Source organism: Carassius auratus, chromosome 37 (genome assembly GCF_003368295.1).
Source record: "Carassius auratus strain Wakin chromosome 37, ASM336829v1, whole genome shotgun sequence".
Taxonomy (NCBI): Eukaryota; Metazoa; Chordata; class Actinopteri; order Cypriniformes; family Cyprinidae; genus Carassius; species Carassius auratus.
This window is the reverse complement of record NC_039279.1, coordinates 143,810-162,649: the sequence shown is the minus strand read 5'-3', so window position 1 is coordinate 162,649 and position 18,840 is coordinate 143,810. Positions and strand designations below refer to the sequence as shown.

Genomic DNA, 18,840 nt, shown 5'->3' with positions numbered 1-18,840 from the left:
AGAAATTAATACAACATTCAAGTATTAAAAGTTTGTTTACATTTTCAATACAATTTATATGATCAGAAAATGCTATATTATTTATTAATACTACTTATTGAGTTTCTCATATTTTTATTGACATAATATTTCAGATTATTCATTAATGCATTTTATTAACCATGACCTTTATATTTGATTATTTTTTTGTATTTTGAGCATGCATTGTTCGTTTATTTTATATATCTGCAATTGAGTGAATTATACAGGTTTTTCTCTATTCTAAAAAACATGTTTTACATCATTTAAAAAATTATATTTCAAATACTGTAAATGAAATAAACTTTTGATTTATCTGTGTATGTGTGTAAAATAAAATGCATCACAGTTTCCACAAAGATATCGTGCAGCACAACTGTGTTCAACACTGATAATAATCAGAAATGTTTCTTGAGCAGTTAATCATCATATTATTCATGATTTCTGAAGATCATGTGACACTGAAGACTGGAGGAATGATGCTGAAAATACAGCGGAGCATCACAGAAATAAATTACACTTTAACACAGATTCACACAGAAAAAGCTGCTTTAAATTGCAATTATATTTCACAATTTTACTGTATTTTTCATCAAATACACACAATTTGGGTGAGCAGAAGAGACTTTCAAAAACATTTTTAAAAAATTAAATCGCACCAACCCCAAACTGAGTCCCAAAGTAGATAAAACTAACCTGGTAAAGGTTAGTTTTAGCTCCTTTATATCAAATTTGAGCTTTTCTAAAGCTGGTCCACTCACCGTTTGTTGCACTGGCTGGGTGCTCCCAGATGTGCGTCTCTTAATCGGTAGATCCCAAAACACAACATGTTGTACGTCTTCAACGCTTTACAGAACAAATCACCATAACATCCCCCATCCTGAAAACACAAGCAGGCCTAAACATTATATGGTTTAAAGACATTTAATATAATAGATTCAAACAGTATAAGTATTTGACTCTCAGGCCTCCAAACTTTCAAGCGCTGTTGTGTGTATATATATATATATTTTTGTGTGTGTGTGTATTTATTTACATTTTTAATAAAATACATGTTTTCCAAAACATGCTTTACTCTTAAACTGAGAAAATCAAAGTCATATATAAAAAAAAAGTTGTGTTCCAAATTTGAGGTTGATATCGCTAAAAATTAGCTTTCAGTAAGATTTAATTCCCATTTATTTCCAACGTGGTCATTTATGACTGCGAACACTACAGTTAGGGGTTTTTTTCAGGATCATTTAAATTATATTGATCATTTGTGTGTGTGTGTTAGTGTGTGTGTGTGTGTGTGTGTGTGTGTTAGCAAAAACTTAAACTTGTTTCGTACCATTCCAATGATGTCAAAAAAGAAAAATAGGGAACAATTTTCAGTAAAAAATGGTTAATGGTGAGTTAAAGTTCTTGCTACTTGCTTTGAAAACGCGCACACTCACACACACACACACACACACACACAAAATAATAGAAAGTGAATTACACTTAGTAGAAACATCTGGTACTGCATTCAAACAAAATTTTACTGAAAGTAAGAAAAAAATTCACGATATCAAGTTCAAATTCGGATCACAACTTGTTTAGTTATATGGCTTTGATTTTCTCAATTTTACAGTAAAACATATTTCAGAAAATAAATGTTTCATATAAAAGTTTACATTTTCATAATAAACAAAAACTTCTATAACTTTTTTATAGTTCCACTTTTATAATCTGTGTCTCCTTGACTTAAATCTGTGCTCCAGAGCATTCAAGATGTTCACATTTAAATTGGAGTTCGGTTACGAGTTCAAGTCGGAAATTTCATTTTCAGGTCTATGCTCAAAAAGTGGTTAATAAGTATAATAAATAGATCTGAACTATTCCATTTAGTGCCATAAATTCCTCTACAAACTAAAATATAGATGTTTTACGATCTGAAATTGAGCATTTTTTGGGCACCGCGCGAGCAGCTCCAGAGGGTTAGACTTGACTAATATGAAGGAGCCGCAGATGTGGGCCTCACCCCGAGATCAGCGAAGGGTCCGTCGTAAAGCGCCAGCTGTGCGACGCGGCATCGGTCTCTGTTGGCCAGTGTCTGCGGTGTGCTGTATCCTCCACGCAGTGCGTTCTCCTCCGCCAGCAGACCCTCCAGCTCCGGCGTCGCTCCACCGGTCACCAGTGTCCGGATCAGGGTCAGAATATTGTCATTGAAGTACGTCTGAGAGAGACGGAGAGGAGTGTTACAGGTGAGGGACGGTGCTGAGACCTGACGCGGCTGGGTTTGGGTTCACTTACGGCACTCATTAATGAATCCAGCACACTGACGGCGAACGCTGTCCCACAGGCGAACGGCTGCGTGAGGTACAGCTCCGTGTCGGGGTCATCGTCATCATCCTGGTCCAGAAACTGGACGTTTGAGTCGTTCACTGCAGACACACACACACACGGTTTGTAAGGAATGTGTTTCACTTAACGAGTTTTAGTAAAGAATATTCGCAGAAAATAACAGGACAATACAGGGTCAAAAATTAACACTTTCAGCAGCAAACGAGGGACTTTTTTAATTTTTAAGTTTATTAAGATGAAGTTTGTTCTTCAGGCCTTTAAGCAGAAATGGAATGGGATGATATGTATTAATGGGTCTTTCTGATAAAACATGAAAAAGCTGAGCAATTATAGTTACTTAAAACAAAACAAAACAAAAATAATGTAATAAACTTGAAATAAAAAAAAAAAATAACAAACATGTTTAATTTTAGCTAGTTTCCAAAAGCAACATTTCGCAATTTCATTCAGCTTAACATGATGTACAAAAATAGCTAAAGGTAAAACTGAAATAAAACATTATAAAAACTATATAGACATATTTAAAAAAAAAAGAAAAAAAACTGAAAATAGTAAATATTACAACCAATGCAAAACCTTAATAAGAAAAAATAAATATCACAAAATAACACTTTTAATGAGTTACATTTATAAAATGTGTTGCACTGCCTTAAATTTGCTTTGAATAAATAAATAAAAAATGTAAAAATGCAACGTCAAAACAGGCTTTGGCAAATTGGTAAATTTGCAGTCATATTTTCAGATGCAACACGTGATTGTTGTAACATTGTAAATTGTAGAACTATAATTACTAAAATAAAAAAAGATATAATAAAACTAAAGATCCATATATATATATATATATATATATATATATATATATATATATATATATATATATATATATATATATATATATATATTAGTGCTGTCAATCGATTAATCAAACTTTACTAATTAGTTGCACATTTTATTCTGAAATTCATTTTGATTAATCCCACCGAATATGAACGTTTTTAAATATACTTTAATATTGCAATAATTTCACATTCAAGTTTCAAAATAATGTAGAAACAACATAAAGAAAATATATATTTTTTTTTTAAATATATTTGTTTGGTGGCATCCTTTTTTATGTCTGAAGGTTAGTATCACTTGAGATTTTGAGATATATATACATTATCTGAAAGTTGAATAAATAAGCTTTCCATTGATTTATTAGGATCCAAAAATATTTGGCCGAGATGCAACTATTTCAAAATCTGGAATCTGAGGGTGCAAAAAAAAAATCTAAATACTAAAAAAAAAAAAAAAAAGACTTTAGACTTGTCCAAATGAATTCTTAGCAGTGCATATTACTAATCAAAAATTACGTTTTGATATATTTATGGTAGGAAATTTACAAAATATCTTCATGGAACATTATCTTTACTTAATATCCTAATGATTTTTGGCATTAAAGAAACTTTTATAATTTTTACCCATACAATGTTTTTTTTTTTTTTTTTTTGGCTATGGCTATGGCTACAAATATACCCCAGAGACTTAAACTCCTTACTTAGCCGAAACTGTGCTGGTTTGTGTGGGTCTCCTCCAGTTTCCCCTTTGTTTTGCTCTGACCCTAGTTACCTGTGATTAGCCTGTCAATGTGTCACTCAGAAAATAACAGGCCAATCAGAAGAGAGGCTCATGAATATTAATTAGACAAGCTAAAATCTACCTGTTCTTAGCAGACTGCCTGAGAAAGGAGCTGGAAAAATATAATGAGATGGTTTTTGGTAATTATACCGTGAATATACATTCTCAAGGACATCAAACCCTAAAATAAAACTCAAGAAATGTGTACAATATGGGACCTTTTTAAAGTAATAAAACTAACAAAAACAAAAAATTACATAGAAATCTAAAAATAAAAAACTATTCCAGACACAAAAAAAATATAATAATAATGCAAAGGGCAGTTTCATTGTCAGTAAAAAACATTTATGGCTAGAAATTACTTAAATTAAAATAGAAACAATTAAACTAATTCAAAACAATAAATAAAAACAATTCAAAGTGTAGTTTCATGGTCAGTGAAAAACATTTATGGCCAGAAAATGTTTGGCAGAAGTGGCAAGAAGTTAATTTCGGACCCTGAGTCTTTGTGTGTCCTGTCCGAGACACGTAACGGAGTGACAGCTCATTTCTGAACACACGACAGATTCGATCGGTTTGACAGGAAACATCGCTGTGTCTCGCCACACAGAAACACACGGGATTCACAGCATGCTGCAGAAACGCTCATGCTAACAGTGAAAACACCAGAGAGGAACAGAAGAAGAGCTCCAGGAACACAGTCCAGAGGATGAGAAACCAGTCAGCTCTTCTTACCCAGCTCCGTTATCATCGGGATGTTGTTCCCGCTGCTCTTGTCCTGGCTCAGAGAAACCAGGGGCAGCACCTTGTCTGTTTTAGCTAGCAGCATAAAACAAGCAGTTACCAAAACCACCCGTCACCGCAGCAAACGATTACCGTATTTTCCAGACTATAAGTCACACTTTTTTTCATAGTTTGGCTGGTCCTGCGACTTATAGTCAGGTGCGACTTATTTATCAAAATTAATTTGACATGAACCAAGAGAAATGAACCAAGAGAAAACATTACCGTCTCCAGCCGCCAGAGGGCGCTCTATGCTGCTCAGTTCTCCTGTAGTCTACACTGAAAACATAGAGCGCCCTCTCGTGGCTGTAGACGGTAATGTGAACTCTTGGTTCTTGGTTCTAAATAAATGTGACTTATAGTCAATTGTGACTTATACATGTTTTTTTCCTCATCATGACGTATTTTTGAACTGATGCGACTTATACTCAGGTGCAACTCATAGTCCGAAAAATACGGTAGTTCTTGTGCACTTTACAACTAAACCCTGAAACTAGCTTCAAAATGATTTCAGCTACTGTTACTAAAACAGCCGTTTACGCTCAAATGTTTTGAGGTCACTATTTTTAATAATAAGGTTCCACTTTAGTTAACTAATAAACTTTAAATATTTTAAAGCATTTATTTTCGTTAATTTCAACATTTAGTAATAATAATTATTAAAATCACAAGAATTTGTTAATATTATTTAACTGAGCTGACATGAACTATTAACAATGAACAGTTGTATTTTTATTAACTAATATCAGCTTTATTATATTTAAGTAAAACCACTAAACTGTATTTCAAGTGATGAAAGATTTAACTTGAAATCAAATTAAACCAAAAAAAATTATTTTTCATCACGTTTATTTTTATTTATATTTAAATATATAATATTTATATTTAATATTTAAATTAAGTTAAATAAAATAATTAAATAGTTTATTAAATCGAATTAACCTTTACAGACATATTAAAAAAACTAATAAAAATATAAAAAACACAAAAAAATTACAAAAACTAAAAAATGTAAAATATTGATTAAAAATTACAATAGTAGCTCAATGATACTAAAATAATACCTAAACTAACAAAGACAAATAAATACTGTAAAGAAATCATTGAATTAACGAACATTAACTAATGGGACTTTACTGTGAAGCTATTTTTATGTTTTTGGAAGAAGTTTCTTCTGCTCACCAAGTCTGCATTTATTTGATTAAAAATACAGTAAAAACAGAAATATTGTGAAATATTATTATAATTTAAAACAGCTTTTTTCTAGGTTAATATCTATTAAACTGTGATCTTCTGTTATGCACAGCTGTATTTTACTCCAGTCTTCAGTGTCACACGATCTTCAGAAATCATGAAAATATGATGATTTACTGATCAACAAACATTTCTGATTAATATCAATGTTGAATATAGTTGTGATGCATTTTATCTGTCAGGATTCACAGATGAAATCGAACACCATTTACTTGAAATAGAAATCTTTTATGACATTCTAAATGTCTTTACTGTAACTTTAGATCAATTTCATGCGCCCTTGCTGAATAAAAGTATTAATTTGTGCTTAAATGTGAGTGTAGCATGAAATTCACCGAGCTCTGTGATGATGGGAATGTTAGCTCCGGTGGTTATGGACATCTGCCGCACCAATCCGTGTACGGGACTGTTCTCTGGAGACGAGCGATCCATTCCTGGAGGAGTGAAACCTGCAGCACAACACAAAAACACATGAACGTTTCAGACACTTCCCCAGCTCCAATTTTTGACCTTCTCAAGAAAGATGAACATTAATAGCGATGAATGCTAAAATATTAAATGTCATGGATGAATATTTACTGGGTAATCCACTTTAGAGGAAGATCAAAATGGCATTTCCACCTGAGATTTGGAGCCAGTTAACAATCGTTGTTGCATTATATGCCAATGGTGGCCAATCAAAAATGGGGGAAAAAGAACAAGTTTCAAGCTTTTTTCTTAAGTTTGCAGGCCTGTAATTCAAGAAGTATTAAATATATCTTAACGCCCTTTTAGATTTTGGGCCTGAACAAACTTTTCTTTTGGTATCTTCATTTTTTTTAGGCTTATATGTTTCGGTTCCATAGATATTAAAATCTGAATTTGGCTCCAAAAGTAAATTGGACACATTTTCAGTGGTCAAAAACAAAAAAATTAAAGTTGATCACTTTACAAAAATATGATGTTTATTGAATTTAAAGTGTAAAGTCTGAAGTATAAATGAACGTTCTTTTCATCTATTAAAACAATTGTATAGAATATCCATGAATGCGTGCCATATAATTAAACCAAATTACTCAGGGAGCCACATTGAAATCCCTGTATCTCTAAGAAATGAAGCATAGAGGGCCTTAAAAATTATTATATAACAAGAAATGTTTATTATTAACTACAATCTAAAAGGATATTAAGATATGTTTAAGACTTATTGAGTTACAGGCCTGCAAACTTCAGGAAAAAAACAAAAGAAGTGCCTTTTCCTCATGTTTGAACGGTCACCATTGGAATATAACACAGCACAGATTCCTAAAGTCAACAGATTTTACTAACAGAGCAACCAATCTCTGGGTAGAAATAGTAAAATGATGCTACGGTCTTTCTGAAGTCATTTACACCCCCCTGTAATTTGGCTTTGAATGTTTCTTTCAACACTGTCTTTACCTTGAGAGTTGGCCTGCAGGAGTCCAATACTGTCATCAAACTGCATGGACTTGATGTTGAGGGACGCCAGAATACACTCCTTATCCTGCAGAGAGGCGTCGTCGATGTTGTTCTGATTGGCCGAGAGGATGACGCACATGTCACACAGGTTGATGTTGACGGCTCTCAGATCGGCCCGACTCAGTGGAGTCCCCTGAACAGGAGACACACGTCAGAAACGCACCATGGGTTGAACAGACAGACAGACAGACAGACGTCCGCTCACGGGTAAGATGGAGATTTTGGGGAAGTTGTGTAGCGTCTCCCACTCTCTCTTCAGATACTCCAGAGAGCCCACGAACACGATGGGCTTCAGCTCGTGATAGTGGAAGTTACTGGCTCTCAGAGGCATCACCAGGTTACGCAGACCAATCAGAGCCGACTTCACATCGCCAAAAATACACACCACCACGTGACCGCTCAGAACCGTCATGGCCGCCTCGCTGCGAGTCTGAGAGAGAAATACAGACCAGAGAACTGACCACAGACACTAGTTACTGTTAACCACAACTAAACTAAACTAAACTAAAATGATTACGCACTCTACTACATTTACTGAAATAAAATAAATGTTAACTGAAATAAAATGTTGAAAACTTTCAGTGTGATGACAGTATATATATATATATTTATATAGCAAACATTCCTATCATCACAGAGCTCTGTGAGTTTTTACAAGTTATATAGAAATAATTATTTTAATTTTAAGTTGATGTAATAAAATTACTAAAACTAAAAATGATCAAGCAAAAACTGATTTTTTTAAAAATATAACAATAATAATAATAATTCATCTAACATTAGTTAACTAAAGAATATACATTTGTTAAAAGAAAAAGTAATAAAACTGGCAAAAACATATATACTTCGGTTCTAAAAGGCACATTTTCAAATTTTAATTTTATTTAAGATGAAAAATTTAAATAACAACTAAAAATGGAATAAAAAAACAGATACTGTACAGACAAAAACTATTTTCTGAAACTACTTTCAGTTATACTTTAAGTAAATATTTCAGTAATCAAATTAATATTTTTCGTTTTGTTTAGTTTAAGTTGAATATTTAAAATGACTAAAACTACAGTTAAAAACAATGAAAGTAAAACTGAAATAAATCATAAAAATAATAAATATTTAAAAGTAATAAAACTGACAAAATAACTAAAACTACTTTAAGTTTTACTTTATTTCAGTGATTTTATGTTTGGTTTAAGGACTACAATTACTGAAACTAAAACTGAAATAAAAATAAAAAATTTGATTGGAAAAAAAAGTAATAAAACTAAAAAAAACACACAAAAACCCTATTTCAGATAAATGCCAAGGCAATCAAATTACTCAAACTAATTAAATATTTATAAAAAAAAAAATAAATAAATATATATATATATATATATATTATAAAAAATTACAAACATATTTGACAAAATTAAAATAAAAGCCGAAAATATATAAATCTAAAGAAATTAAAATAACTACTGTAACACTATATATAAAATATGATCCTATAACTTCAGTTCTGTTGAATGTCTCTTACCAGCATGACCTTCTCTATGTCTTTTGATGGGCACCAGTGAAACATTCCTGTCGAATCATATCTCTTTATGTTCTCATCCATTGTTTCCATTTGATCGTGACCTGGGACCAACAACGGGTCGTGCCTGAAACAAACAAACCACAAAAACCAGGAAAAACTTGAGCTGGCCAAATGCATGCTCCTCTTCTATCGACAACGAGATCAATGACACGCATCAGACTTCATACATCAGACATTTGCAGGGAATGAAGTGGATGCTGGGAAGCAGGGCTGCTGTTACAGGACGTGATTGAGAGCAGGGTCTCAGGGACGTTTGATTGGACTATTAGAGGGGTGAAGGTTTCAGCATCCTGTCGAAGAGCGTTTCCATCCGTCAACCGGAGCTGCTGTTATGACTTTATTCTACATCATTAGGTCATTAGAGGCTGAGCTGAGCTCCAGACGCTCTCCTCACTTGCTCCTGCTCTCTGTCCATCAAATTTAATGTGTGCCATGACAGAAAACCACATGATCAGCATCACACCTGACGCCTGCTGTCAGAGCAAACCCCAGAAACACGCTACTGTACCGCATTACATCACAAACACACCTGGGCATTAATGGGTTAATCTCAAGACATCTGTCAAGAACATGTCTCAAGAGCCACGCTTCGCCTTCAAATACAATTTAAAATGACATTTAAAAAAAATGCATTTCATATGCATACAGAAGATTATTTTTAATAAATTATTTTAGAACTACTTTTTTATTCTAATAATTTTTTTAATTACATTATAATCAATGTTTAGAAATTTTCAATAAATTTTCAATTATATTTTTACATATTTTTTTTTTTTTTACAATTTATAGTAATATAGCATACAAATAAATAAATAAAAATTACTTCATCAGGAAATACTAAAACAATCTGTGACCTTGGTAACAACAAACGGTTACCACAGTAACTATTTTTTATTGCATTCATATTTTAAATTTTCATTTTGAAATGTTTTAAAATTAACGTAAAAATAACTGTCAAATCTTTTATGCAAAATCTTTACAGATTTATGAAGAATAATAATGTCAAGTAATATCTAGTAACTGAACAAGTCTAATTAATAAAGGAATGATTTTGTTGCTGCAGTATAAACAAGGTTATATTGTATTGCAGCATATATATATATATATATATATATATATATATATATATATATATATATATATATATATATATATTTAAATGTCATTCAGATTTTATTTCTCATTTAAAAATGACAAAATAATGTCACAATGTGGGATGCAATGCAATAATTATACAAATAAAAAAAGTAAGAAAAAAAAGCAATCTTTATATGATTCCCATTTGTCTGACTTGCAAGTGAAATGTGAGCAGGACGTGTTTTGGAGGCGCTCCGGATGAATGTGATCTGCTGTGTGTAGGTGAGTTTTATCAGACTGGACTCGATCAGCTCCTCACTTCATGAAGACTCAATCTCTCAGACTGAAACTAGGGTTAGTGTTTCAGCAAACAGCCGTGTGCTCTCTATCTGATCCTCTCAGGGGCTTGATCCGTCCTCGCCAGCACAAAATCAATATCTGCCCGATCGGCTCATAACACTCAGGAAAGAGTGAGTGTGTCTCATCTGGGTCCTGTAGCAGCAGGTGGATCAGACCAGACACACTCACACACACACACACACTCACACTCACACACACACACACACACACACACACACACACACACACACACACACTCACACACACACACACACACACACACACACACACACACACACACACACACACACACACACTCACACACACACACACACACACACACACACTCACACTCACACACACACACACGCACGCGCACGCACACACACACTCACACACACACACACACACACACTCACACACACATTCACACACTCACACACACACACACACACACACACCACACACAAACACACTCACGCACACACACACACACTCACGCACACACACACTCACGCACACACACACACACACACGCACGCACGCACACTCACACAGACACACTCACACACACACACTCACACGCACGCACACACATACACACACACACATACACACACACACACACACACACACACACTCACACTCACACTCACACACACACACACACACACACACACACTCACACTCACACTCACACTCTCTCTAACACACACTCTCTCTCACACACACTCACACACACACATACAAACTAACTTATATACTGTATCTACTGTAAACTGTAAATATAAAGCCATTTTTAATTGAACTGAATACTGTATATCACATCTGGCAATATAGCTAATAAAATGGATAATATAGATATAAATGTGCAATCAATTTATACAAATAATTTAAATAATTATAATTTAAATTATAATAAAATAAAATATATTTATTTAATTCTGTGTGTTTAAAAGAATTAAGATACCAATAAAATCTAATAAAATATAAATGCACACGTGTATATATATATATATATATATATATATATATATATATATATATATATATATATATATATATATATATATATATATATATATATAGACGGTTTCATCGGTCGCACGCGCCTGGACCTAAGTTAACTTCCGGTCTGTGTTGTGTATATCGGTCTGGCTGCGGCGGTGCCATCTACAAACGCAGTTAAAGGCAAGGTGAGGAGTAGACTGAAGTTGGGCTCAGGTGGTTGTGCTGCGGGATGTGTTTCCCATACATTTATTTATTTTTGGAGACAATTTTTAAACTGATCGATTTTCAAAAAGGCTTCGTTAAATAAACATGAGTAACGTAACGTTACATAACACACTATACGTTTAATAATAATAATTCCTTACATTTATGTTTAAATATCAAAACGAGGCACGTGTGTTTTTATATCGCTGTATTTCTGAAAGAAGACGTGCATGTTATATGCGTGATAAAGCAGCGTGTGAGCGTACCAGCTCTGCTTTGTTTACAGCTGTTACTGGGGAAACCTCTATTTCTAGCGCTTTATGTCTATGCTTTAAAACATCTCCTGCAGGCAAATAATGAATTAGCATTTTCATTAAGTCCGCCTGATCCACACAGAAAACACATTTTGTTTGTTATCAAAAAATATCTACTCTAGAGGGACTTGGCTGTTGTTATTGATTCTATTTGGAGTCTACCGGAAGTTAAGTTAGGTCCACAAAAGCGCTCACGCGCATTAACGTTTGTTTATGTTGATGCCGTTGAAACTGTCTATATATATATATATATATGTATATATATGTATATATATGTATATATATATATATATATATATATATATATATATATATATATACGTGCATAGATACAAGACATTACATCTAAATACATATTTTAGATAAAATACATTTATGAGTATTTTTTTCCCTCTAAATCTCACTTGTTTTAATTACTGCCCATATAATATGAAGTATTATTCATTTGATTCTCATTCCATCATTGTGTATTAATGGCTTTTATTAATTCACTAGCAGCTCTTTCATCAGTCAAAATCAATAAATGGATCTGTAATTCTGGCGGACAGGATAAGAGGCAGGTAACGGGAGTTGGGCGACTCAGACCGAGCGCAGCCTCTGATTGGCTGCAGCTGTGGGTCGTGTCACCCGTTTAGTGAGCGCGACAGAGGATAGAGATGCTAAATGAGAAGGGGTTTCTCATGCAAAACTCACTACTATGAGCAACATCGCATTATTTCTGTGCTCTTACCTGATGACTTTGGGCGAGCATGTGGGCGACGTTCTCATCCCTCCGTTACGCTGTTTTTTCTTGGGCGACAGAGCCGACTGCTGCTCCTCCTCCACTACTGAAACACCAGCCACAGTTTGAGATGCAACCAAACTACATGTGTCACCAAACAGCAGTCACAAAACATGAATACACTTCATAACATAGGATCAGACAGATGTGAGAAACATACAGAAGGGATGAGACACAGGGAGGGAGAAAGAGAGAGGGAATTCTGGGTAAAGTTTGACTAACTCTTCTCATTCCGACCAATGCCGTTAATACATTTCTGGTAAACTTTACTTGAAGATTGTGTATTATGCAGGTATTGCGATGCATTGTATCTTTTCATAAATAATTGTAGCTAAAATTAAAATGCATTATAATATCTGCAGATTCCATGATGGACGTGTTTTAATGCATGACACTTTTGAAAGTTGTAACAATCAATAGTTATTTATTATAATGTGGTTGCAATTATTCAAGACATTATACAATGCATTTACATTTCAAGGCATAATTTTTAATATTTGTAAAAAAAAATAATAATAATGTATTAATGCATTAGGCTTCCAGTGAAGTTTCACCATATTGCTTAGATGCTAAGAAACTGTACTTTGCATTCCTTCATTAAAAATGTGCAGTTACATTTTTCTTAAAAACGTATACAACTTGACTTTATTTTAGCGTCACTATTAACTGAAAACTACAAAAAAAAAAAGTAGATTTGCAACAAAATATATAAAATTTTATGATGCATTTTTCAACATTTTAAAAATGTATGAATTTTATTAAGGTATAATCATATAATTATGTTCCACATATTTTCAATTTCAACTTCAACTTATTATTTTTTTGTGTACATTTTCCAGGTTGAAGCATTACACTATAAAAAAAATATATATATATATAAACTGATTTTGTTTTATTAATTAATGCAATATTATTGAAGGCCTGAACTGCAAAATTGAATTCATGGTGGGGAAAAATAGTGTCCTTTTTTTCTTTTTCCTCCCAAAAAATAAAAACAAATTATTTTTTTTGTATTTTTTATTTTACTCAAACATTTTGTCTCATTTAAATTTTTTCCTCTCATTAAAAACTTATAAAGTTTTTCGAAGAGAGAGAAAAAAAATCTTAGCACTCTAAGACACTATTTTTTCTACCTTCTTCTACAATTTTGTTGTAGAGTTTTATTCACGCTTGCGGTTCAGGATGGTTTGTTTAGTATTTTTGAACTCCATTAGTCCTCATGCATTTCCCACAGTAGCAGGCCGAGTCTTACAGAGCGTGTGCGAGCCGATGGTGGAGCTGGAGCCGTGGCTGGAATGATATCTGTATCTAACAGGCAGACTACAGGCTCGATGCAGGCGGGTGGCATCAGCGCTGCTGCTCTGATACAGCTCTCTGGAGCTGGCCAGACTCAGTCTGTGCAGGTATAAGGCAGCCGGAGACAGTAGACTGTCTTTACGGTTATTTACTAAAGGCACTGACACACGGACACCCGGGACAGCAGGAGGCGCTCTCACTGCACACTGAACTCGCATTAGGCTGGGTTTGGGATTCTGGGGCAGGAATGTTGGATTGATCTCATCATTTACTGTCAGATAAGAAACATACATAATCAGGCAGTGGACAGAATCAGCCAAATCTGTAAATTAAAATAGCATTCATTTCATTGGACATTTTTGCTGTCCTTAACATATGAATAATACACTTTAGTGTATTTTGGAAATTATTTTTCCAAAAAGTGTTTTTTTTATTTTATGGAAAATATTTTTAATATTATTTTCATCTCGACCAACAACTTTAATATTAAGGTGATGTAATACAATTTAAAGTGCTGTTAAATTGTTTTGAAATCTATTATTATAATATATATATATATATATATATATTAAAACATTTATTATTTTTTATTAAATATATTTTACATATTTTATAATAATTGTATTTGATTTTTATATATTTTTAAATAGAAATAAATCCATTCCATTGGTTTTAATATTGATTTCTTTTTTTTAACAATTATATAGAAAAAAATATTGAATTATATATTGATTAATTGTTGATCCTCCACAGTCACCAAGACAGGTGCAATTTCTCAGGATCCTTATTACAGTAATATCTGTCAGGTTTTAGTGATATTTTATGCATAATACTTCTAAACTAAAATTCCAGACAGCACCATTAAATGTGATATTTTGCATCGTTTAACATGAAAAAAACAACAACTTCACAAATGTTTTGAAAACAAAACCAAACGAAAGCTAAAGCAGTAAAATCTAAACAGTTTCTAAAGTTAAAGCATCACATAATCAGAACTGCAGTGCAATAGCTCCATCTAGTGTTTAATGAGAGCAAGTGTCTGTAGTGCTTCATGATATTCAGATACAATAACATACACAGACTGCAAAAAGTATTTGGACATTTACAACTTGTGTAAGCTGACTTCATACAGCCTCTTATTATTAATGAGCAACGAGCAAAAAAGTTATTTCTCAATATTTTGAATGACGCTTGCTTTGATATATTAACTGATGGAATTACATCTTTATCTTAGTCTTAGTTGTCCAAATCATTTTTGGGGGTCTCTGTATATAATCCCTCTGCACCTTAATTTTCACACATATATCAGACCAAATCACTTTAAATGTTTGTAATCACTGAAGTTTGGATGAGCAGGACATGAAGAGAAACATGAAGGAAGTGACAAAGAAACAGCAGAAGGTTAACAAACAAATGAGTAAGAATTAAAAGTAAAAAAAAAGACTTACTTGATTTGATGTATCCATTATAGTTACTTTTAGCTAAGAAAATGCAAAGACAAAAAGAGGTTAAAGTATGACACATGGATCAATTAAATGATGAACCAGTGAGAAAGAAAGTGGAAATAAATGGCTATAAATAATTTTCTCCTAGCCTGACTAGTCTCCTAGCCTGACCAGCCGACCCAAAGTTCCCCTAAAATCATCAAACCACACCAATCTGACCAGCTTGGCCAGGCTGGGACACCAGATAATTACCATTGGCTGGTATAAGCGTTTACATACCAACACTTTCAAACTCCAATACGAATGAAATAAACTGTGTGTATTTACAACACATAATTATCCTATGTAGCATATATCCATTTTCCTAGAAGTGTGGTAATGCCAATCACCATATACAACATCTAGATTATTAGCATAAAACACAGCACAAACGTTGCTTAAAAGAGACGTTTAGATAAAGACCACTGTGCATAGCCGAATGTAAACTTAAACATTATAATGAAGATTCAATGAATCATTTAACTACTAAACTGCATCATTAAAGTTCACACAAATAGCATGCAGGAGACCAAGTCTACCACACAGATACATTCATGGACTTACAGCAGTATTCACCACATCAGATGCCACCACTACATGGCACTGCACCAGCCAGATGGCACATACACAGGTAGCGGGCACAGATGACTACACGGGCACTTGGCACGGGTGCCACAGGGGAGGCGTTCACTTACACGAGCGTAAAGTGGTCGTGTTATCATACAGAGACACGGGAGAGAAGGGGAAGCCACGTTGCAGAACCTCCATGTTACTAGCCACACTGTCTGACATGCACGAGCAGCCATGTTCTGCCCCACCGCAAGCTACACAACATGCCAGACGCATTCTCTTGTAGGCAGACTTCTTGGCTGGGGTCATGAGGTGGATGAGGGGAGAGGAGGAGGAGAAGCATGTTAATGGATGGGAGCATTATTTCACTAACAGAAGCTGGACATCTGGAAACTACAACGGGCCAAGTATAGAGCCCTGAGGAACACCTTCCGAAAAACATGTTTGTTATCAAGTTATATACGATTCTGTTATATAGTAAAATGTGTTGTATTTTTCAAAAACAAAATACAAGTTCAAATGGCTCTAATGCTGTTTTAATTATTTTTTATATTCTTGGAAATACTGTATTTTAGAGATGCAAGTAAAGCATGGAAATGCATGGAGGTGAATGAAAAAAATATATCAGCATGTCCTGCCATGGTATATAAAATACAAGATTATTTGTGCCCCATAAATTATACAAAACACAACATTTACCTCATAAATTACACAAACTTGTATTCTTTAAATTTAATAAACATATGGGGTGATATCTAGACTCAAAACAGAAAAATCCTCAGAAAAGCCCAAGTGCTGTTAGAAGCCTGTTAGAACAGTGAAAAGTCGAGCTGTCTCCTGTTGATGATGTGATGGAGGACAGTGGGTTGATGGAGGATGTAGTTTTACATTCACACATGCAGCAGGCTACAGTAGAAATCTGCATTTACAGGTGAAGGCAGTCATTACTCACAATACAACACTATCAAAGGGTGAGGGAAATGATCACAGATCCAGGGCAGCGAGAGAAAGGAAGAATGTGAAATGTGTCAATTACTAACTAAATGTTTTGATGTTTTTTAAAAGTACCAGGTGGAGGTAAAAGCCAAAAAGGTTGATAATGTGGCCAAGCGGCGCAGTGATATTGATAAAACAGCCTTGGTAGACATGTCATTCACAAACTTCTCCACACGTGAATTCTTGAGAGTTCTTGTTACATATCTAAATCAGTATTTGCTAGCTGTGGGAAAAATTGTGGTAAAGTGCAATGTAAAACCTTCACAACAAATCCAGTATAATGATTACTGATCCCACAATATCCTATGTGAAATCATTTAATACATGTTATAATATAAAAAGTGTATTTATTAGGCAATCTGAAATGTGATACGAAATACATTCAATCAAATCTGTAAAAATAATAATATTTATGAAAAAATGTGAATTTAAGACAATTATTAATAAATGTTCTCATGGTAACTTACTCCGTTTGCATCCACACTTTTTGATCCGTTTTGGGTCTGTAATGTCATCATGACAAGCTTTACAGTAGAAAAGTGCCCTAGTGGAAAAATGTGATCTTATTCAAATCATCCACACAACATACCTTATGACTGATATGATGACAATCTATTGCTGGATATGTAGAGAACAGCACAACAAAATCTCTTTGACTTCCTCACCTCTTCACCTCTTTGGCATCACTGGCGATGAAGAAGCCCAGCGTTCCTTCCTGCATCTTCACATGATTGCCTGGGTTAATTAGCGTGCTGTGAAACACAAACAACACTCACAATCCACCGAATGTGTTCGGTAACCCCTCCAAATAATCATTTCTGCACTTATGGAGACGAGACAGCTCATGCCATGACGTGGACACAAGTTTAAAAATGAATCATAAATCTGTGTAAACCATCAAACATTTAAATATTAAAATCTAAAGAAGAAGAAAACAACCCAAAAAAGGCATTAAATACATAGAGTTTGTAGAGTAATGCCAAAATCACCCAGAATACAAAAAGAAGCATCACATTTAATTTTAATTTTAATGATGCCATGCATTTAGTTTTTTTTTAATTAAATTACATTTAGTAAAACTACTTGCTGTGATGAAGGTTTTGATGAACATTTCAGGACAACATTTGCATGCAAACACAAAGTATTAGTTTACTAAGTTATCAGACATGCAAGCATAGAAAAGTTCACCCAAAAATGACATTTCTTTCACCATTTCCACTCTCATATCATTCAAGACACAATACATATGACTTATTTTCTTCCATGGAACAGTAAAGGAGATGTTTAGCAGAATGCCTTAGTAATACCACAGCTTTGTGAAAGGAACAATTTACTAATCATTATTATAAGTTTTTCAAGCTGCATCGCGATCATCCACATGCCGTTTGCAATCAAGGAAATCAAATAATGTTTTTAAAGGCACATTTCAATTAAACATACTTCATACTTTAGAACGGTTCAGTGTTGTTTTATCTTTTGACAAAAGCTTGATAGTGTCTGTCTTCTTCTACTGTCATTTTATGGAAAATAACATCTCCTTTATATGTGTTTCACAGATAAAAGTCATACTGGTTTGGAACGACATGAGAGTGCGTAAATGTCGAAAAGAAAAAGAAAACATTTGTTGACAGTAAAAGCATTAAACATGTTCAGAAGGACAGTGGCAGATACTGTCACAGCTTGACCAGAAGTACAGAAACTGAACGAAAGCATCCC

General features: G+C 33.8%; 1 protein-coding gene across 1 annotated transcript in view; it reads right to left on the bottom strand.

Annotated features, from left to right (window-relative positions):
- LOC113055774 (calcium-activated potassium channel subunit alpha-1-like) overlaps positions 1-18,840 on the bottom strand; it is a 39,160-nt gene that overhangs the window by 5,725 nt on the left and 14,595 nt on the right. The window contains exons 14-27 of the mRNA XM_026222122.1: positions 17,790-17,876; positions 17,592-17,668; positions 16,254-16,427; positions 15,523-15,555; positions 14,031-14,345; positions 12,728-12,824; positions 8,993-9,116; positions 7,682-7,906; positions 7,417-7,609; positions 6,333-6,446; positions 4,696-4,779; positions 2,293-2,423; positions 2,021-2,215; positions 780-898 (exon numbers count right to left, since the gene is read on the bottom strand). Of these exons, the coding sequence (XP_026077907.1) occupies positions 780-898; positions 2,021-2,215; positions 2,293-2,423; positions 4,696-4,779; positions 6,333-6,446; positions 7,417-7,609; positions 7,682-7,906; positions 8,993-9,116; positions 12,728-12,824; positions 14,031-14,345; positions 15,523-15,555; positions 16,254-16,427; positions 17,592-17,668; positions 17,790-17,876 (1,968 nt within the window). The remainder of the gene's footprint in view (positions 1-779; positions 899-2,020; positions 2,216-2,292; positions 2,424-4,695; positions 4,780-6,332; positions 6,447-7,416; positions 7,610-7,681; positions 7,907-8,992; positions 9,117-12,727; positions 12,825-14,030; positions 14,346-15,522; positions 15,556-16,253; positions 16,428-17,591; positions 17,669-17,789; positions 17,877-18,840) is intronic.